The following is a 21,929-nucleotide window of genomic DNA, read 5'->3' on the forward strand; positions in this document are numbered from 1 at the left end:
TAAAATTTTTATTACTAATAACGTTATTGCGAATTTAATAAAGCATTTTACAATTGTTCTTTACGTTAAAAGCGTGTTAAAAAAATGGGAATCTATGGCAGAAACTTCAAGTAAACATATTTTCCTTTATGTATTATCCATCGGTAAAGATCTCCAAGACTTAAAAATTCAAGCTACTGTAAATTTTCCTTGGTTAAAAGCAAACTACTCTGGTATATACAATTGCAAATATTTTTATTTCAATTAATTGGACGTATTTTCACAAAACAGTATAATAGCACATATCTATAAAATATTATTAACATAATTAACAACGATATTAATAAGGATGTGAAATAGCAGGTGTAAAATACATACTCACTGATATAAGGTTACTATAAGCTAATTTTAGATAACAAGACTTAAATTACATTTTTGTACAATACAAGTGACTACATACAGCACGCATTTGGGTTACGTTATTTTACTTACAGCCATTATTTTAGTACGTATTTCATTTAGATTTTCGTATATATTGAAGCTAAATGTTATATTTTTATTTACAGTTTCTTAGAAGTTGCCGAAAGAAGAAGTAATAATGCTGCTTTCTTATTGATTTTTTGCCAGCAATTGGAATTGACCTTGATATTTTCTATAAAAGAAATAAAGAAATTGGTGCAAAGTTCTTATAATAAAATAGAAGCAGAGTTTCTAAAACTTAAAAAAATATATTGGCAAAGATTTTTAAAGTTTTCAGTATACTTCATAAAAATTAGATAAACACTTATTAAAAAAGAATTAAAAATCAGCAATCACTTAAAGATCAGCAATCACTAATGAGCAATGTCTCCGAAGACTTAATAAAGGTTAAGCAAAGGTGCGATGCTAACCTCCTATCCTTTAACGTTGGCGAAACTAAGCTATTAAGCTTTAAATTTACCTGTATCTACCAAATATAATTTTTATTTAATAATATAATAATAATTATGAAAAACACCACCATACTCAATAATATAATAATAGAAGCGAATAACCAGGAATTAATTTATTTAAGCATAGACATATTTAACCATCTTCCAGTGCTTATAAAGAGCGCTGAAACATTTACAAGTTTTAAAGGCTCAATCGGAAAATTCTTAAAAAGGAAAGTATTTTATAGTTTGTAAACTTTCTTCCTCTTTTTACATATAGTGTAAATTTGTAAGTACCTTTTTTAATGAAACAATTGTGTATCGCGAATTCCAATATATGAAAGAACTTTTACGTTTCAGATTTTTGACTTCGTATTTTTACTTTTACATAATTTTTTAAAATCTTTACTAGCCTTTGTCAATAAATATGATGTAATTATGATAATAAAGCATGTTTTGAATTTGAATATAATCCAGATGTATGTGTAAAAATGTTAAACAATATTGCTGGGATGTTTTTATAGTAACCTCAAATATACCCTGAACATCGTTGTGATATCCCAAGTCAGATATGGTATATACGTGACACATATAAATATGCCTTTTAAGAGCACACACGCAATGTGCGTTTCGCATTTTTCTTGAAAATTAATAGGCTTAGAGCGTACGTTATTAAGTCAAAAATCACCCTCTTAAATATTTACACTCAATGAAAAAACATCCTGTATTATTTATGTTAAATAAAGAAGAGCTACATGCGAAAAGCATATTAGTCATGTATTTCTTTCTTCATCTTTCTTTCATTTATTTCTTACTAACGATGTACTTATAAGTTGAGAATTTTCAACAATATTAAATAAAAATGTTATATTTTATTTACCTGCTGGCAAAAAATTAATATACTTATATTTAAAACAGAATTTTAAATAAAAAGTATGTTTTAAGCTTATTATTTAATATAATATAACTAAATATGACAAACTATTTTTAAATTAAGTTGAGGTCTTAATAAAATATGAATGCTGTACTAGTATTTCCTAGTCTTATCTTATATGTTGTCTCATAAGCAATGGACGCAATCATGGTGAACAGCAGATTCTTGAGGTTCGTTAAACATCTTTTAGTCCAAGAGTTTTAGGGAATGAATGTGTGTCAGCAGGACAGATAAGTTTTGTGCGTAAATTTGTTACACTAATTAACTACTTCAATTTAACAAAAATAAGTAACATAATCCATTATACACTAAATTTCACTAACCGAGCGGGTGCCATTTGCAGCGAGGTCAACAAAATAAACTTGTAATTTTATTTAAACAAAAGCCCTATACTATACCGTTACTCCAGTTCTTGATTTACTAGGTTTCTTTGATAAGTTATTGCTGCCTGAAGAGCTTCTCTTGACGCTATTCAAATATTCTAACTAAATAACAAAGATTTATTTCAGTAAAATAACTTAATATTAAAATATAATTAATTACCTGTTTATCAATAGCCCTGAATTGCCAAGACCAATTGGCTCTAATTAAGAAAGGTCTTAAGTCAAATCTGTTATCATCAGGGCTGTATGATTCCGCATGGTATGATGGTGTCAAAACGGTCATTTTATGTCTGTTAATGGCATAACATCTATAAAAAAAAAAATATGATTTTTTGCATGCTATTTATATTAGTCGAAGTCGAAGCCAGTAACTCGGTACTCAAAAATATCGTCAAAAATTGAATTTTTGGCAATTTTCAAAGTGCGTTAATTCCACCAGATCTGCTCATATTCGGTCATAAATAGGTAGCCAAAAAATTAAAAATCCCAAACTTGAAAGCCGGTTTCTCTACACCTATGAACGCTCTCTTCATAATTCCGATGGTTATCGCTCTTTTATTACCCGAGTTCTGGCATTTTAATAAGCTAATTCAGTTGATTGACACATTGTATAGACAATTAGCTGATAGGTGACGCTCCGTGAATAAACAAACCATAGGGTTAAGTCGTTAAGACCTCGAATCCATTAGAAAGATGTATGCCGAAGGATCTCAGAGCAGGAAAAAACTAGAAAATACGCATAACTAACAAAAAATTATTACGCATGGTAGATCCAACAAATTATTTATAGAAAATCGGCGTGATAGGGGTTGCGTTGTAGCTCTCTATGTGCGGCAAATTTTTAAAAGCTTTGTAGTTTTTACTGACCTTGTCTTTTCTGATTACTTGGAGTGTTTGTTAAGGTAAATATAGGCAAAACTATTTTTTTGTATATTATAAGCTGTTGCCTAGAAACTGGGTATTTCCCTGACATGTGGATAACTTCTTTCTTAAAACCATTAGACCAATTTTAATCATCCGATCAGTTTAATCTCTACAGTTTTAGAAAAATTTATACAGCCGCAAATTAATGACTTTTCAATTTCTATAAATTTTACTTCTGATAATTTTTATTTCTGATAATTTTTATCTTCTAAGCATCAGCTTCCAAAAACAAGTAATATTCTTAGCTTGCATCCTTTTATAGACGAGCAAGAAATTTTGAGAGTTGGAGGGCGGCTGTCCAACTCAGAATATTTAATTTCGAAAAAATATCCTATAGTGCTCTCTTCAAGTAATGTTTTATCTAAATTAATTATGCACTACGAGCATGAAGGGTTTATTACATGCAGGACCACAATTATTGTTGTCACACGTGCGAGAGACTTTTTGGCTCATTGCAGGCCGTAATCTTGCACGTAAAATAGTTCACAACTGCGTAAAATGCTGTAGATACAGTCCTCAATTCATTCAACCAATAATGGGCGATCTACCCACAGCAAGTGTTGCCTTTTATAAAGGTAGGGGTTGATTATGCAAGTCCTTTCCTGGTAAAGGACCGACGTGGACGCGGATGTAAGATCTTAAAGAGTTGGGTTGCTGTATTCGTATGCTTAAGTACACGTGCTATACATTTAGAATTGGTTTTGTCACTTAGCTCTGACTACCGCACTTATAATGCTTGACTTTTCCAAAGCATTTGACACCTTAGATTATCATTTGCTTTTAGCAAAATTGACTTATGGCTTTGACGATGTTTCTCAAACGTTTTATGGATTTTACTTATCCTACAGAAAGTAAATGGTGGTCTTGGAAGATAAAACTTCTTAAAATACCACATATGTATATAACATCTAAGAGTACCTTCAAGATCTGTTTTGGGATCTGTCTTATCTCTGATGTATGTTTCTGATTTGTTTAAGCTTGTAAAATACTGGCAGATCCAGGGTTTTGCAAATTTACCATTCCTTTCAAAGTGTTTGTGGGTATGCGCCTTAAATTACATGTTTCTACTGTCATTAAAAAGTCAGAATATACTTTAAAGCTTATTCACTTAAAAAAAATATGATAGAGTTTCTGTAAAAATATGTCAACTTGGCAGTTTTTAATCATAAACTGCTCCCTACCTGCGTGAAAAACTTTACCTTTTTTCTTTTAAAACAAAAAAACTTTTTAAATTGTAGGTATTTATTATTTTATAATTTATGATTATTATGGGCCTGGATAGACTTACTCTTATCTTTGTTTACTTTTTTATTACTAATAGTGTTACCAAATATACAAAAAAATAAAAATCTCAATTTTCGAAGGCTGATTTCTCGACACTTATGGGCGCTTTTTCCATAATTCCAACAGATTTTTTTAAATTGTTGTCCTTCTAAATCAAATAAAACCTTCCGCAAGGTAGTAGCTTCCATTAGCTGAAATCTGGCATCTTTAGAGGCATTCCTTTAAATCTACTCATAACCTGGTATTTTCGCACAGTATGAGACGCTAATATAGTTATAAAAATATTATATTTTTATATTATTTATTATATTATTTATTATTATAGTTTGATATCGACGAAAAACATTTGTCAGTGAAAAAAATTGTCCAAATAAACTGAACAAAAGAATAATTAACTTACCTAAAAAAATGCTTTACTTTATCAGCCACTTGCTTCGGTGAACAACTGTTCGTCCAAGTTTGAACTAGCTTACAATACATCGAATACGGCCCACAATTACTAATTTTTCTCAATCTACCGAACTGGCTTAGTTCGTCGTAGGTCATGCCCATATCTTGCTCGTCGGTTTGTGCGATTTTACCTTGTACCAATGGCTAAAAATAAGTTACGCTCGATACTGATTTAATAAAAACTGTCTCACTATAAGTATTTAAAGAAACTAATGGGCTAAAATATGTTTCTCAATTTAAAAAAATAAGACTAGTGCTTTTTTTGGTTAAAATAATCGATTTTGTGCCCAGCCAAATACCAAAAAAATATTAAGGGAAAGCTTTTTATTTTAAATGGATCTTTTAAAATATATGACAGTTGTTAATATTATCATAGAGTTAAAATGATGTGCCAATTAAAAATATATATTACACGGTAAAAATTAAAGGTAAATCAAGTTTTTTAAGTAAATTACCTCCAATTCTGCAGTAGGAGGAGCGCTATAAATTTCTCCCAAAACTGGAATATTAAAATTATCTTTGGCGTAAGAGATGAACTTTCGAAGATCAGTTTTAGAAATTCCTCCTAAAATTAGAACGGTGTAATGAAAAGATCAGAAAAATTTACAAAAGTGCCATACATTCCTTAAGTTCTGACTTTATCAATATTTTTTGTGTGTATATAAATAGGTAAAATTTTCTTACCAATAGGATTTATGTCGGCACTGGAACAATCATATTTTGTCATATAACCTCTTAGGGCTTCATCTACGTTAGCAGAACCAAGAACTAATAGACCTCCGGGTCTTCCTCTGGCCCATAATACCAATTGAGCAAATAGATAACTTAATACCTAAACGAAATAAAAACCGTTGAATTTTTTTTTATTGAAAAGATGAATTTTAGAAGACTCTGATTAGAAAATTGGAGGATCACAAAAATTGCTGAAAATTCAATTAATCTTCTTAGTATTATAGTGGGAAATCTCGAATGTATTAATATATTAAATATTTTTATATCATAATTAAATCACTTGTTCATTAAAGATAATAACTAAATATTTGTAAATTGTCATATTGATAATTAAAATCCTCTATAGATTGTAAAATAAATAATCTTACCATACGCAATCGTGCCTGGATATTCTGCAAAGCCATATTCTGTCTATCACAGCCACCATTTGAAGCAAATTTAGGAAACAACCCCGTAATAGTACTGAATATTTCTAGACAAGCGCTTACGGCTTTGTCGATGACTATATTAAGATGGTAACTAAAAACAAATTCCCAGTTTACGATTAAATCTCATAAAAGGTAAACCTTAATAATATACCTTCCTATGGCAGCAGCTAAACCACTTGCCCTACTTTTGGTTTCTTTAGAAGAGTTTTCGGTTCCCATATAGCAGGTCACTAGGATTCGATTGCATAGTTCTTGAGGAGATTTTGGATTATATTCGGCATCAGCTGTTATTCTTCTAATATCAGCCAATACTTTTGGATCTAAATAATGTTAATAAATATATTTTTAATTATTTTGTTTGACTGTTTAATAATAATTAATTAATTTAAATTAAGTATTCTTTTTTTGCTAGTTAAGAGGTATAGGCTGAATTTTTTATTTAGATTAAACATATTTAAACGTTAAATCCTAGAAACATATTCTACATTTAAAAGTACTATTACTGACTTAGCCATGTACCATGGTCAACGCGAGCTAAGTGATACTGTTTTTTTTTTTAATTTTCAAAATCTTTTAATTATTAACTTTTACATCAACGTTAGAAGTTTAGAGTATGGAAACTAAACTGCTTTTTATTTTCCAGTATGCCGTACTTTGCCAATTTCTCAGTATGCATTTATAGCAGTGTGCAAGACTATATAAAAATCAATAAAAATATTTTGGTTAGGGAAGATAATTTTAAATAAGAATTTATTGTAAATTATAATGTACTATAAAAGCTATTTATTATTTTTAGTAATACAGGAATATAAAAATATTCCTCAATAAAAAAAATTATATTTTAGCAGCTGTGGTTTGTTAATATAAAATTAGTCCTACTTCTTCGGTTTTCTATAATGTCCTTCTTCATATAAGTATGTTGTAAGTCTAACCACAAACATCAATTATTTTTTAGGGATATCAGTTGATTAAATTTATTTGCTACGTATATTCAAGACTTATCATTAGTTGGGAAGAACTATTAATTGTAGCTACTTCTGATCCAATATCCGTACCACATATTTTGGAGTACAACCTGGCCTTTTGCGAAATGTTCGTTTTTAAATACAAGGCCATACTCAGTTATTTAGAGTCTTACTTGGCGAAATATTACCTTTTCTGTCACAGTCTCTAAATTTAAAAAAGAAAGGAAATAGAAGAAAAAAATAGGAGAAAAAGAATAAGAAAAGTAGAAAAACGTTCACCATATTTTGACAATAGTAGGCCCATTTTAAAAAAAAAATCCTACCTATATTATGAAACTTAACTGATCACATATCTCCCTATGTTTACGTATTAAATTATAGATTTTAACCTAAGTATTTTTGTTATTTTTAAATGTTGTTTATAAGATTTTCATTTATAAAATAATACTGACCAATATATTTATGTGTACCTATATTAGTGTCGTACACCTGTATGTACTTCCTAAACTTTTATTTAATAAAAAGATTAGTTATTGGAAATATAACTATCCTATACTGTAAGGTACCCTAGAGTGAAATTAATAAGAATCGATCATTGAGAAAAACAGAATGATAGAAAGCAAAATGTTTTAATGCCTTGATTTACTATGTAAGGAAATACAAAATCTATCTTTTTTATTGCCAATACATTTTCACTACAGATAATATGTATTGACTTAGATCTTTAAAGTGAATTACTTTAAAAATATAAATTTAAAAAACTATAGTTAAGAACTGTAAGTTACTCTCTTTGTTGTTGTTATTTTGTTGCGCCAGTCTGGTGGCTTAATTAAAAATACAGGGTTATCCTGTATATCACAATGATATTTAGAACTAACTACATGGGCTGTTAAAGCATATACAAGAATATTACACAGTTACAAAGCATAAAACTTCTATATTTCAGGGATTGTTTACTTATAATACTATTTACTTTTTAATTTTATTCCCAATAGGATCAAGTCAGATCCATCTTTAACGACCTTTAAACGTAAATTTAAAAGTTAATGGTTTCACAAAGGAACCAGATGTATGTTAACGTGGCTGTCACCTTCTCGTATTCTAAAATAGTAAATTTCATTTCAGTAAACTAACTGTATTTTCTTATATTTTAAAATCATTATTTACTTCTATACCGGAATTTTATAAAACTTTATTTATTTTATACTGTTAGTATTAAGTTTCAAATAAATTATACGACTTAAAAAGCTGCTTCTGCTATTTACGCATTTTAAAATAGACTTAGCTATAAGTAAATTAAAAATGCTTTGTAAATCGTTCTGAAATTAAAATACTTTTATTATTTTTATTAATTATTTTGTTTTTATAATTACTAAAATAGTCTAATCTTTTACGTAGTAAATGTCCTAATAATAACGTACATTTTAATTGTGAAATAAAAGTCAGAACTTATTTTAAATTGAATGTTACTTATATTTTAATATAAAGCTAATACACTGCAATTAACCGTGAAAAACAATATATGGTAAATGGTCGCCTCGACTTTAGTGACAGACTCTTATTCATTTTCAGAAATTGTCAATTTTATTTTAGCTTTGGCCCAATACGCTAATAACACGTTTAATTTGGTTTTTCAACTGTGACTTTTTAATGATTATTAGTGTATACGAGTGATTTGAAGTAACCCCAAAGAAAGAAATCACAAAGCGTTAAATCGCACGATCTTGCGGGCCAGTTCTGGTCTCCATTGCATGACATGACACGACCGGGAAACATTCCTGAATAACAACTGTATGTGACATGTCGCATCAGCCTGTTATTACCACATGCCTTTTAGATCCAACTGAAGCCATAAAAATTAAATGACCATGTTACGATATTGTTCGCTGTTCACACTTATTGCATTTTCTGCCCAATTTTTTATGTTTTTTACCTATTGTGGTAAAAAAAAAGCCGAGCAATTGAAAATGTGCGTTCTTATTGTGCTATTGGGACACCCTATATTTGAAGGTAAATAAAAATCGAATATTTAAGGTACTTAAGAGATGATAGGCGAAAGATAAACGAAATTTTCAACTAAATGGTTAGCCATAAAAAGCATTTCGATATCTGATATTGTGTACAGTGCATCCCAAAAGTTATGTCTAAATTCATTTAAAATTCAGGGGTGTGTTTGGAAAAAAAACGCTCGGACCCGTCGATTTTTATTTCAAGTTGAGCATTTTTGTACGTAAAGTTTGTATATACAGGGTTGCTCAAAAATAAATTACGACCATCAAACTTAATTTTTTCAAATGAAAGCACTTTTTTTTAAATTCATCTTTGAATTTCGCGTGGAATTCTACGTATGTTTCATGCATCATACCTAAAGTCAACAGTTATCGAAAAAAGACGATTCATGTAACAAATAAAAAAAGAACAAAAATTAAGTTAAATGTTCAAAATGGTTGCCATTCACGGCTTGACAATATTCAAGGCGATCAATAAAGTTTCGTTGCACATTTTCAATCATTGTCGGAGTTATGGGGCGCACTTCTCTGCGAATTCTCTCTTTCAAGTCGTCTAGATTATTTCGCCTATTAACAAATACCTTCGACTTGAGGTATCCCTACAAAAAAAGTCCATTGGTGTTAGGTCAGGCGACCTAGCAGGCCATTCGATGGATCCCCTCCTTCCTATCCAACAATTGGGAAAAGTTTCATCCAAAAATGTACGCACAGTGGCAGCATAGTGCGGAGGAGCGCCATCTTGCTGGAAAATGAGTTCTTCGTCAGGATAGTCTGGGTCCAATGGATTTGGAAATAAAGCTAGTAATGTTGGAACTAATTCAAATTAGAGAAAATAGAGATACACTAGTCCCGTTAAAGTCTGTTCAAAGAAAAAGGGAACTATTACTCTTCCGCGCACTATTCCACACCACACATTTAGTTTTTGAGGGTACTGGGTGTTTACCTCCATCATCCAATGCGGATTTTCTGTTGCTCAATATCGAAAATTTTGTCTGTTCACACTACCATTCAAACAGAACGTGGCTTCATCGGAAAAAATAATATTTGTTACTAAATTATTATTTAGATTGCACATGTTTTGTAAGCGTTCACAAAACTCATTTCACCTATCGAAATCGTCATCAAATAACTCTTGCACAGGAATAACTTTATAGGGGTGATATTTGTGCTTTTTAACTATTCGGTGAACTATAGATTTCGTCATGTGTAAATTTGCCCCAATCTGCGACAGAGGAGTGCATGGATTTTCTTTCAAAGGAAGCAAAACGTCAAGTTGTTTATTTTCATCTGGAGCAGGACGACCAGATTTCAGCATCTCAGCAGATCTCTAACATGGCCGAATTCTCTAAATTTAGCCTCTATTCTACTCACAACCTTTTGACATATCGGATTTCATTGAATAAGTGAGCAGCTTTTCTTTGAGTACGTGTTCTATCACCAAACCCAACCATGCACAGAATTTCTTTTCATTCAGAATTTTTTTTTCGTTCCGTTAACTTTACCATTGTGAAAACCGCAACTTTGCTTATACACTTCACACTTGACAATATCTGTTTGGTGTACAACTGTCATGCAGTTTCTATGAAATAACACGGTCATCAGCCAACAATAAAAAAACACAAATAAATGGAATTTTGCTCTGTATAAAAATTCTCGGAGATAAGGTGATTCGTAGGTGAACTTCAATAATAATGTTTGTTCGTCTTTTTTTCGATAACTGTTGACTTTAGGTATAGGACATGATGCATGAAACATACGTAGAATTCCACGCGAAATTCAAAGATTAAATAAAAAAAAGGTGCTTTCGTTTGAAAAAATGAAGTTGATGGTCGTAATTTATTTTTGAGCAACCCTGTATATACAGACTTCACGTACAAAAATGCGCAACTTGAAATAAAAATCGACGGGTCCGAGCGTTTTTTTTTTTCGAACACACCCCTGAATTTTGAATGAATTTAGACATAACTTTTCGGATGCACTGTATGTATCTTACCTAACATAGTTAAGTAACATACATATATAAAGTTCTTAAATTAGTATACCCGAATACTAACCTCGGCTCTTTTGTATATTCTCCAAAATTAGTCTACACATGGAATATACAATCACGGCAGTACTTGACGAATCTATACCTCCACTTAATGGAAGAAAAAAACCACCTTGGCCTGATCGTCTTAGATAATCCCAAAGCCAACAAGCTGGACCCTAAAACCGAAATAAGTTCTGGTTTTATAGGGTTTATATCGAGGTTTTACTATTTAACTTAAAGACAATATTAGAAGTTAATTGAACAATATATGCATTAATTTAAAAATACACACATTTTTTTGATTTAGAGAAAGTTGAAAATATGATCTTATCAATATTTTGATGACCATATAAGTAAAAATATAATCATCTTAGAAAATTAAAAGGCTAGAATTAGTATTGCCGTGGAACTATGGGTCGTTTGTTTGTTTGCAACATCCCTGACACAATGATGCCTAATGCTTATGTAGAAATGGCAAAAAAAACACTCTTTAGAATATTATAAAAAATTGTCATTTATTTTGACAGGCGCAAAACAATACTATTCCTCTTTAATAAAATATGATAAATGAAATACTCTATAAAAAAGTCAACGACATTGCAACGCCGCTCGATCGTATTGTCAATTCCACCAATACAATCTTTACCAGTGACGTTGTCAAAAAATATTTACATGATAAATATTTATTATTAATAGATTATGTTTTAAATTATAAACAATATTACCGTTTATAATTTTTTTTTTGCATTTGTTTAACGTATTTCATTAAAGTAAAGCTACTTATCTAATAAAAATAATAATTGTTATAGAAATTAAATATTTTATATTTATTACAGATTTCTTAATAAGTTTTTGTTATTCTACGTTTATGACGACGGTTGTCCCTTGATATGAGGTTATGACAATATCGGTATTTAATTGTGAAAAGATCGGCTTAAATGGCCTTTTTCCATGGTGCGGCACAAGTTTTTACTATCGTAACAATTCACGAAAACACTGAAATGACTCAACCTTCTTCCTTTTTCAACCAAAAATTAAAGAAAAAAATACAGAACATCACAAATGCCGAATGTAAACACAAAGCCGTTTGTCAAGATGACATCAACTTTGAATTTTTTTTACATTCAAATTTTTTGCAGTGGTTTTAGGAATAAGAATGTTAATAATTTTTTTTGCTTTGAAGGTTTATTTTTGCGCTTAGAATAACATATATCTAATTCTACTTGTTATTTTTAATCCAAAATCTAACATCAATAAATTAAATTAACATTATGTTAATATATAGCTGAAAATTTCCTCTTTTGAAAATGAGTGTAAACTTGACAACAGAGAATCGATAAATATGTTTGTAAACAAAACACCCCTCTTGCCCCTAAGCACATGTTGAACTCAAACAAAGTTGTTGTTTACTAATTCTAGCCTTTCAAAGTTCTAAGATTGTCATACTTCACGAATATAGCTCAAGATTTTTAATTTATAAGTACTTTGTATTTGCCAAAAACAAATCATTATATGTATCTTTGAATATAAATGACCAAAGTATATTTAATTACCAACGCGATTTCTTCTTCAGGACTAAGAGAAATCAAGTCAATTGGTTGTGCAGTGGGTAGTGTAAAATCATTTTCCGGAGATAATGAGAAGTCAATTGATATCCTCGGATAACTTGAACTACCTGAGGCTTGATATGCGTAGGATCTAATACTGTTTCTGTAGCATCTGATATCTTCCAGGTCTATTGTAGCTGTAATAACTTCCTAAAACAAACTAACTATAAATTTCTGTTATTATTTTATTTCTTTTAATTTATTATTTAAGAATCCTCTTAAGTTTTTTTACGAAATATATGTTATAAGTTTTTAGAATTGAGAATTTATTGCAGACTCAAATTTCAGAAATACATAATTAAAGGGTGCAGTAGGGTCTGATCAGGTTATTTTGCCCTTAGAATAATTTCTAGAACTTTTACGACTTTTACGTGGCAAAAAATGCTTATCATGTGGAGTCATAATTTCGATATGGGATTTGTTTCTGGTGATCATGTGCCCATTATCTATTTAATACAGTATTTGTCCTGCAAAAAAGAGCACTTTGTAGAGTGAGGTGTCGTGAATCTCGTCGGCATCTTTTTGTGCAAAATAAAATGTTGACCCTATGGTGTTTAAAAAAGTACAAGCAGGAAATTGTAGGAGGCAGTTTGTTTAGAACTCGTCTTACATACACCCTTCAGTTTCCCATTGGTCTGAATGTGTAGACCAAGTGAGATGATGTTTTATTTACATCTTCTAAGAAAATGTTTAATCACCTTCCTCTTTGAATAAGAAAACTTAACTCATCAGATTTATTTATATATTTACCCAACATTGTCTAACAGGAAATTCCTAATAATAAGACATTTGCTTAACAGATAAAAAGTAATTATACATAACCAATAAATTGCAAAAACTAAATACTTTAGGCAGCTTGGGTGAAAAATAATTGATTTGACTCAGAAACAGCCGAAATTTTAAGCTCACAATTTCAGAGTATACCACAGGCAAGAGAGAATTAAATGGAGAGTTTAATGTATAGAAATATTTAATGGTTATAAGGTCATAATCATTACAGCAACTATTTTGCGTTTAAATGTAGCTATAGTATCAATAAACAGGTCAATATCATTATTGCTGTGTAAAATATTAAACCATGAGCAAGCTCGATATAAAGGTGTATTTCTTGCTAAGTTAGTAGTGTTTTCTAGTGTGTATAGGAGAAACAAAAAACTTTAAGTCGCTCAAAAGATGAGGTGCATCAATTTTATAGTTGCATAGTTTAAATAAAAAAAGCTGGCTACTCAGAATAGCGCAGTGTAGAAGTAGTGTATGGTCATACCCCCTTGGAGGGTATATTCCCTCAATTTTGAAGCATAGATACTTTAAAAACTCGCGCTGCACATATTCTAGTCTATCTATATAGACATTCGGCTTGGGAAACCACACCAGTTCTGCATAAAGTAATTTAGACTTAATTAGGCCAATATAAAAATTAAGACTGTACTACCGTTTAAATTCTCTTTTTAATCTGATTATGAAAGATTTACCAACTTCATCGATGTGTTTGTTGAATGTCAGTTTGTTATTAACTATGACCCCTAGATCCCTCATAGAGTAGACATTTTCTAGAGGAGTATTACCTAACCAAAAACTATGCTCAATTTCATTGCGAATATTTAAGAGTGACATACACTTACTTTTTTAATATTCAAAGGTAGTTTATTATTGTACACCAGTGGGCTAAAGCATCAATGTCTCTTTGCAGTAGATCACAAGCCTATTTAGATTCTATTATGCGAAATATGTTTAAGTCATCTGCAAATAAAAGGCACTCAGACATAATGAAGGGCACCACTCAGTGTGGGATAACAATTTGACTTAAAGCCATTGAATTTAACAAACTGGGAACGATTTTTCAGTTAGGAGACAAAGAGTTATACAAGGCCATGATGGAAACCCTTAGATATCATTTTTTCAATGATAAGACCATGGTCCAACCTATCGAAGGCCTTTGAAAAATCTGAATACACATCTAATTGTCTCCTATGTCCTGTAGCTTTGTATGTTTTTTGTAGAAAACACGTGACGTGAAAATTCATGACGGTCGACCTTCTACTGAAGAAACCATGTTGTTTTAAAGAAATATGACTTTTTTAGTTGAAGAAATAAGCTGTCATAGATACACATTTCAAAGGCCTTCGAGAAGTTCGACAGTATGGAGGCAAGTATATAATTTTCAATATTTTCTGTTGCACCGCCCTTATTTATTGGCGTAATTTTAGAAGTCTTCCAAACATCTGGAAAAGTGTAAGTTCTTATAGCAAGATTGAATATTAGGAGCAGGGGAGCTGTGAAACATTGTGCATGATCTCGAAGAATAAAAGAAGGGATCAATTATCACGTCTAGCTGTGTGTTTGTTTTTAATTTTTGCAGTGTAGTCTTCACTTCATTTTCAGTTATAGAGTTTATTAGTATGTTATGGGAGCTGGAATCCGGGCCAAGGTATGTAGGCACTGGATGCGACAAGTCTACGTACACTCTTAAAGAAGTCAGCAAAACCACTGACAATGCATTGGGGTGTTGTAAAAGAGGACCGACTCAGAACCACCGAAGCAGAAATTCGGGGAATGTTTTTCCTTTGATTAACGTATTTCCAAAATTGTTTGGGATAATTTTTCACAAATGACTCAGTTTTTTTTAATATAGGATTTATAGGCATTATCAATTTTAATTGAATGAAGTTTATTTTTCCTGTATATTTCATGAAGTTTTTCCTTCTTTCGCAAATTCTACGGTATTTTATTTTATATTTATTGTATTTAAGGAGAGGCACTGTTTGGTCGAGTAGGTCATATAGATGCTTATAGAAAAGGGATATTGTCAGATTGACATTAGACGCAGTAGTTAAAAACTACCAATTGGTCTCCGAGAGGACCAATTGGCATTTAAAAAGATATTTGTAATTAAGGCATATTATACTCAAGACGAGTTTTTAAATGATATGCTGTCCTGATTACCAAACATGTATGTATGATTAAGAAAAAAAATATATTGTAACTCTATTTTGCTTTCTGATATCTACTAATTCTAAGTTTTACTGACTTAGATTAAATCGGTCTTTCTCAATAACTCTGTTTATAGCAATAAAGCTACTTTTTGAATTTGAATTATAACAATTTTGTTAGTAGGTATAGTACTTACAACTTCATCCAATGAAAACTGTCTGGTTCTTGACAATATATCTCCATTTAAAGTAATTGAAGAAGTACCTTCAAAATATACTCTTCCACCATCACAGCCTCTCAAATTACTAAATACGTAACATCCTAAAATTGTAATCAGCTTTATTCCTAGTATAAATACAAAGAAACTACAAACATAGGCAAACATTGAGAAGAAAAGTAACTGACTATGGAGGTGTTAACTCTTTTCTTTGCTAATTTTTTGATTCTATATTCCTATGGCCCATTCTATACCTTTAAGTCTTAAATTGGTACAATAAACATACATTTCCGAGATGTCAAAATAGGGTAGGTAAATATAAGTATTCTTTTTTGTCAATATATAATATAATAGTATAATATATTTATTTAGTAACGTAATAACAAAAAATATAATTAGACTTACCTCCACATTTCATGGTGGCAGTTTTTACTAAGTCTGCTAAAACATAATTCTTTCTTAAAGCTGTGTGGCTTCCTGAGCCATTACAAATAATTTCGACTCCATCTAATGCCAAGGGTATATGGGCACTATCTGGGGACCAAAGTTCTTCACAAATTTCAAATCCTGAAATAAAAATTTGTATATATACAAGAAAAAAGGGCATTTTTAATCGCACATTTTGAACATCTTAACTCACATTAAAATACAATTGTTAATGACATATAACATCCAGTTTTACATATATCATCATTGTACCTGTAATAATTAAATTATATTTACCTATGCAAGTATCCAAAGTAGATATAACTGCATCACCGATAGGTACAACTTTTTGTCCCGTAATCTTTGAAATCATTCTGGGTAAATAGAAATCTTCTGTTGTTTTATCCTAAAATACAATAATGTAAGTTAAATGTATCTTCCAGTAAATGCCGGACCTCTTACTTTTTTCCATGGTGCAAACCATCTACCTTCTCTGTAGTTACCTCCTCCTGCCAAGGTTTTTTTTGGACGTATAAGTAAAATTTTTTTATTAAGGAAGATTAACCTGAAAGAAAATTTTAAAATTATTTCTTAAATAATCAAACCTAAGCAATAAAAATCAATAAATTTCCCTTAAACATTCCTATAAGGTATAAGGAAAGTCATGAACAAAACATAAATGTGGTTGACTTATGCCAATGTAAAAGTGAATTTCCTAAAAGAGTAATATGTGATTCATAAGTTTAAAAAAATGTTTTTTACATCTAATAATCATCTACAAAATAGTTTTTAAAAACCATTCACAACAAATCTAATAAGTTTAAATGTGAACTTACTGTTAATTAAATAGCCATATAAAAAATTTTAATAAATCACTTCAGAGTCAAAATACTGTGATATTTAGGTGTGTTCGACTGGTAAATTAAGTCAACGCTCTAATAGCTTAACTTTTCCCTTCAAAAATCAAAATTTAGTTACATTAGATAAATAATAAATTATTACACAAAAATACAAACATTTAAAAGAGAGTTACCTGCAATTATAAGCAACATTTTTATGCATGATAGGCATTCCAACATCAATAAGAATGTCTTTACATAATGGAGCAGTTAAGAGTTCTCCAAGTACTTCCCACGAGTGAAGATAGGTATCACTTTCGAAAAAATGATCCTCGCAATTATATCCACTAAAAATAAACCTTCTATTAATATATTCCCTTTAAAAAATAAGTTTTTAACATCACACAACTAATTTAATCTAGATAACTAAAACTGGACAATATAGAGTGGATTATTACATATATAAATGCGTTAGGAACTTATGAGTTAAGAAATTGTAAGCTTGTTCAAGTACTTTAATAATGATGGCAAGTTGTTAGCTTGTTTCTTATTTAAACATTTAAGTTTATAAGAGGTTAAGTTCAAGTTGGATTGCTATACCATATCTCCAATTCTGGTCCAGTTCTAAATGCAGCACCCATCTCCTTTGCTTCCAAAATTGATTGCAAAATTCTGTCCAGGTTACCCTCAAAATCCAGGGCCCATTGGTTGAGGGTGGCAGAGGCAATTGTCACTTTTCGCCCCATTTTACTGCTACCTTACCTAAAGATATTAATAATTGCAAATTAAATATACTTACATATGTTATTAAATTATAAATACATATCCAAAAGATACAAAGCAAAAGGATCCATGTTTTTAAGAAATCAAATAATACAATTTTAGGCTTGTCTATGTATTTAATTTATATTTTTGGACATGAATTGTGTACATTTTTAGTTGAAGTTTTGAAATTGCATTGTATTTTTACTATATTTTTTAACATAAGACATTTTCAGAAACCTTTCAGTTTTTTATTAATCCAACTTTATAATTTGGCTTCAAAACATTAAACTAAACTAAATTTATCATGTGTAAACGTCAGTGCAAATTAATGTTTTACTTTTTATCAAATTTTGCTTTGTTAAAGTTTAATTCATCAGGAGATGCATTAATTATAAATTTTAAATTATAAAGTGCACGAATTATAGAACTTTATTTAACATAATACACATGCAGTGGTTAGATCTTGTGGTGTGCACACTCAGTTATTATGAGGCATACAGGACTAATTTATTTTAACACCTTGTAGAACTCAGCAAATGCTTTTGTAAGGCTCTGGGTACCTAAGCATGACTTTGAAATTGGACAAGGAAGGACAATCTTGATTTTTTTTAAATTTTAATTCAGTTTTGAATCTACTTTAATGGAAAGATCTTGTGGTGTACACCCTCAGTTATAATAATACATACAGGGTGTCGACTAATCCCTTTTACACATCACAGCTCAACAATAAACAGTTTTTTCAGGCCAATTCCCTGGAGGAAGGTTTTCAGGTCCATCCCTTGTACACAGACTACTCTAAGACCTTTGACAGGGTCAATCACCAAGTAGTATATAAAATAAAGAGGATAGGTGTTAATGAATTCTTGCTGCTGGATTAAATCTAATTTGATAGGTAGAACTCATGTTGCTCAAATCCAACGTTATGAATCTAGAGAGATTCCCGTGCCATCTGTGTGTTACAGGAGTCACACTTAGGACCTTTGTTATTCAAATTTCAATGACTTCCCTCAATGTTTTTAATACTGTTCATTGCTTCTTTCTGATCATGACTTGAATATGTACCTGAAAATTGCCTGATTATTATGCTTGGCTGCAAGGTAACTTGAACAGGTTAGCTTATAAGTGCACTATCCTTCAGTAGTAGTCAATTATTATTGATTATTCTATATTAATAACAATGTCCTTAAATCTGTTTCACACATAAGAGACTTGGGGAGTATTTCTTAATCACTTTAGTCTAGACAAGCGCTTTGTTTACAACATGTTATAGAATAATAAAGCATATTTCATATCAAATCACTTTAAAGGCACGTCAAATGTTAGGCGTTATGGAGAGATGTTGTAGAGATTTTCAGAGCACTGAGTTCATTTGGCTACTTTATTATTCAATAATTCCCTTCTCACTTGAAATATTTTCATGTTCATTACAATATCCATATACAGAAAGATCAAGGAGGTTCAACACACATTCCTAAGACATATAGCATTCAGGATAAAGCTTCCTGGAATCAATTTGTGGAAATCTGAGAGACAAGATTTTGATGCTATTCTACATTCCTGTAACTCATATGTAACTATTGGAGAATATTGCAATCCATATACCTTCAAGGCAGACCATACACAAAGAAGCAAGTATGGCTTTAACTGAAAGAGCCAAGAACAGCAAAACTAGCAAACCAGCACTTAAAATCAAATCAAATATTTATTAATAAACTACATAGTATGTATTTGTACAAATGAAGATGTAAGTCTAATGGCTAGAAATAAATATAAAATAGTAACAACTTAAATTATTACACATTAAGATCAAAACACAATTCATATAAAAAATGACAAACAGAATACCTAAAGAGAACAAACTTTCATACAGAATCAGCAAATAAATGCAGGCAACAAAGTCAGACCCAAAAAAAAACATAAGAATGCAATCACAACATAATATCCTAATAAATAATTTACCAAATACATATATAAGTTTTATAATTTATATAAACATATAAGATTTCTTATATAGACTGGAATAATTAAAAAACTGGACCAATACCCCCTTTAAAAATATATATTATTATAGGAGGTATGGACTGCACAGAATAGTAGTCAGAGCCTCATCTGGTTCTAGAAAACCTGTGATAGTCTTTTATAATATTTCTAATATATCTGGTCTTGTAATGGTGTATATCTGAATAAGTTCTAAACTGTGAGATGTTTACTAAATGTCACTAAATGAATAATGAAAACTAAACATTGATAGATGAAGGCACAAGGAAATGTAAGTATAGAACTCCATGAGGTCTCCGAAGTACCGCCTACAACAATCCCTATACCCCAGCCTAACTATAGTCCCGATACATCTACGTTGAAGCTTAAAGATTTCCTGTGCATGTTGGCTCCATTTCAGGATTGCATAGCACACATTTGCAGAAAAGTACCACAGTAGCTAGACAAAATAGTGGTTAAAGATGTATTAGCTCTTAAAAACCTTTTCATGAAAAGTATTCTACTTACTCTGTCTGATCAGTGATATATATGTTTTCCATGTTAATTTATCATCTAAAATAACTCCTAGAAATGTCATGTGTAAGAACACACCTGGTATATTAAGTGAATTTCCTTTAAAGCTAAAGTTTAACTTGTTGATCTTTGATGCATTTACGGAAAGTCTATTGAATATAAACCATTCATGAATTTTTTTATGGCTCACCTATCATGACAACCCATTATGTCCAACACAGGATCAGAAGAAGAATACCAAATTGTATAATTACTATATACTAGTAGTGTCTGCTAATGTGATATTAGTATATACCTTTCTATTACATCACATTTGAATTCATGTAGGTAGCCAAAATCAGGGAATTTTTAATGTATGGATTAAAAATAATGGAGGGAAAGACACTCAGGACATGGGATAGTGTATTTTAAAGTATATCAACCAACATATTGGTGCTCCAGTAAAAGAATTAGGGCTATGGCTTTACTCATGAGGTGGACAGAATCTCAGCATGAAACTTTTTCTGCTATTACCTTATGCCCTACAGAACCATCTAACAATTGAAAGATTAAGAGTTTTGTTATCTGTCCACAGCTTCCTACCTAATGACTCTAGAGTTTAATGATGTTGAGTCGGCATTAAAAGTACAAGAAAGGCTATACACTGATAATACCTATAATGCGTAATGGCAAAGTGCCACAAAAAACATACATTTTTAATAAACTGCTTTGAAAAAAGTGATTTTTTTGTTTATGAGTTGAAAATTTAGTTGTTACTTTAAATTTCTAATATTAGTTTGTCTTCTTTTTCTAATAAAAAAGCTTACCACCTGGTTGTTATGTTGTATTGTATAACTTGTGTTATACTGACACATAGAGTTTACTTCATCTTAGGGTAGGTATACAATTGTGATTAAAATTAATTGAATTAATTCAATTAATTTTTTTTAATATTGTAATACTGAGGGTACTGGTAACTTCGGAAGCTTTAAAACTCTTGTACTAAGGCTAAAAAATGTACAGAAGTGAATTATGGATAATAGCCTATATAACACAGTGTCTCATAACTTATAGTCACTTGGTAAGACATCCCTGGGCCTGAGTCTAATGGAGACTTAACAACAAATAAAGTACCTTATTAAAACCCCAAACACCTGCACTAGAAGTATAAATACTGGAACTTACTTAATGATGTGTTAATTAACCGTTTTGGTACTTGATCCTGTAGTACAGAAATTCACAAATACTTTATACTGATATGCAATCTAATCTTAATAATATATAAACAAAATATTAAAATAATTTTTTAAAATTGAAATTGTACCACAAAAATGGGGTTATGTACTTGACAGCAGCGACAAATGAGACAAATCGAGGATGTCTTATGGTGCTTCTACGTGAAGCGATTTGCGACGGCGAATACGATAATGGCCAAATAAAATAATTGACTTAAAATAGTTAGGTACTTATATAAAAAGTTTCTCAATTTATTAATATGATTATTATATTATATAATTTAATAATAAGAGTATTAAATATGAGTTGATAATACTTGTCACGGACTCTTTATGAAATTTGTACTTGTAAACCTTTAAATACCAAAATCTAACTCTTTTGGGTTAAACG

At 30.5% G+C, this 21,929-nt stretch overlaps 1 protein-coding gene across 6 annotated transcripts; it reads right to left on the reverse strand.

The window, feature by feature from the left end:
• Window positions 1-217: 217 nt before the first annotated feature.
• LOC126741180 (glutamine-dependent NAD(+) synthetase) lies at window positions 218-21,653 on the reverse strand. 6 transcript variants are annotated; one of them, XM_050447526.1, is made up of 17 exons: window positions 21,489-21,653; window positions 17,649-17,810; window positions 17,243-17,395; window positions 16,672-16,774; window positions 16,507-16,615; window positions 16,189-16,350; window positions 15,763-15,887; window positions 12,582-12,785; window positions 11,054-11,204; window positions 6,177-6,345; window positions 5,966-6,116; window positions 5,550-5,697; window positions 5,321-5,430; window positions 4,816-5,009; window positions 2,368-2,515; window positions 2,223-2,309; window positions 218-631 (listed from the first exon to the last, which is right to left on the reverse strand). In XM_050447526.1, exons 2-17 carry the CDS (start codon window positions 17,792-17,794, stop codon window positions 536-538), a joined length of 2,256 nt encoding a protein of 751 aa, XP_050303483.1. In that variant the 5' UTR covers window positions 17,795-17,810; window positions 21,489-21,653; the 3' UTR covers window positions 218-535. The 6 variants fall into 6 exon arrangements, with proteins under 6 accessions (XP_050303483.1, XP_050303484.1, XP_050303485.1 ...); XM_050447527.1 differs by having other exon boundaries at window positions 17,649-17,805; window positions 21,489-21,651; XM_050447528.1 differs by having other exon boundaries at window positions 17,649-17,805; window positions 21,438-21,634.
• Between the last annotated feature and the right edge of the window lie 276 nt (window positions 21,654-21,929).

Source organism: Anthonomus grandis, chromosome 10 (genome assembly GCF_022605725.1).
Source record: "Anthonomus grandis grandis chromosome 10, icAntGran1.3, whole genome shotgun sequence".
Classification (NCBI taxonomy): Eukaryota; Metazoa; Arthropoda; class Insecta; order Coleoptera; family Curculionidae; genus Anthonomus; species Anthonomus grandis.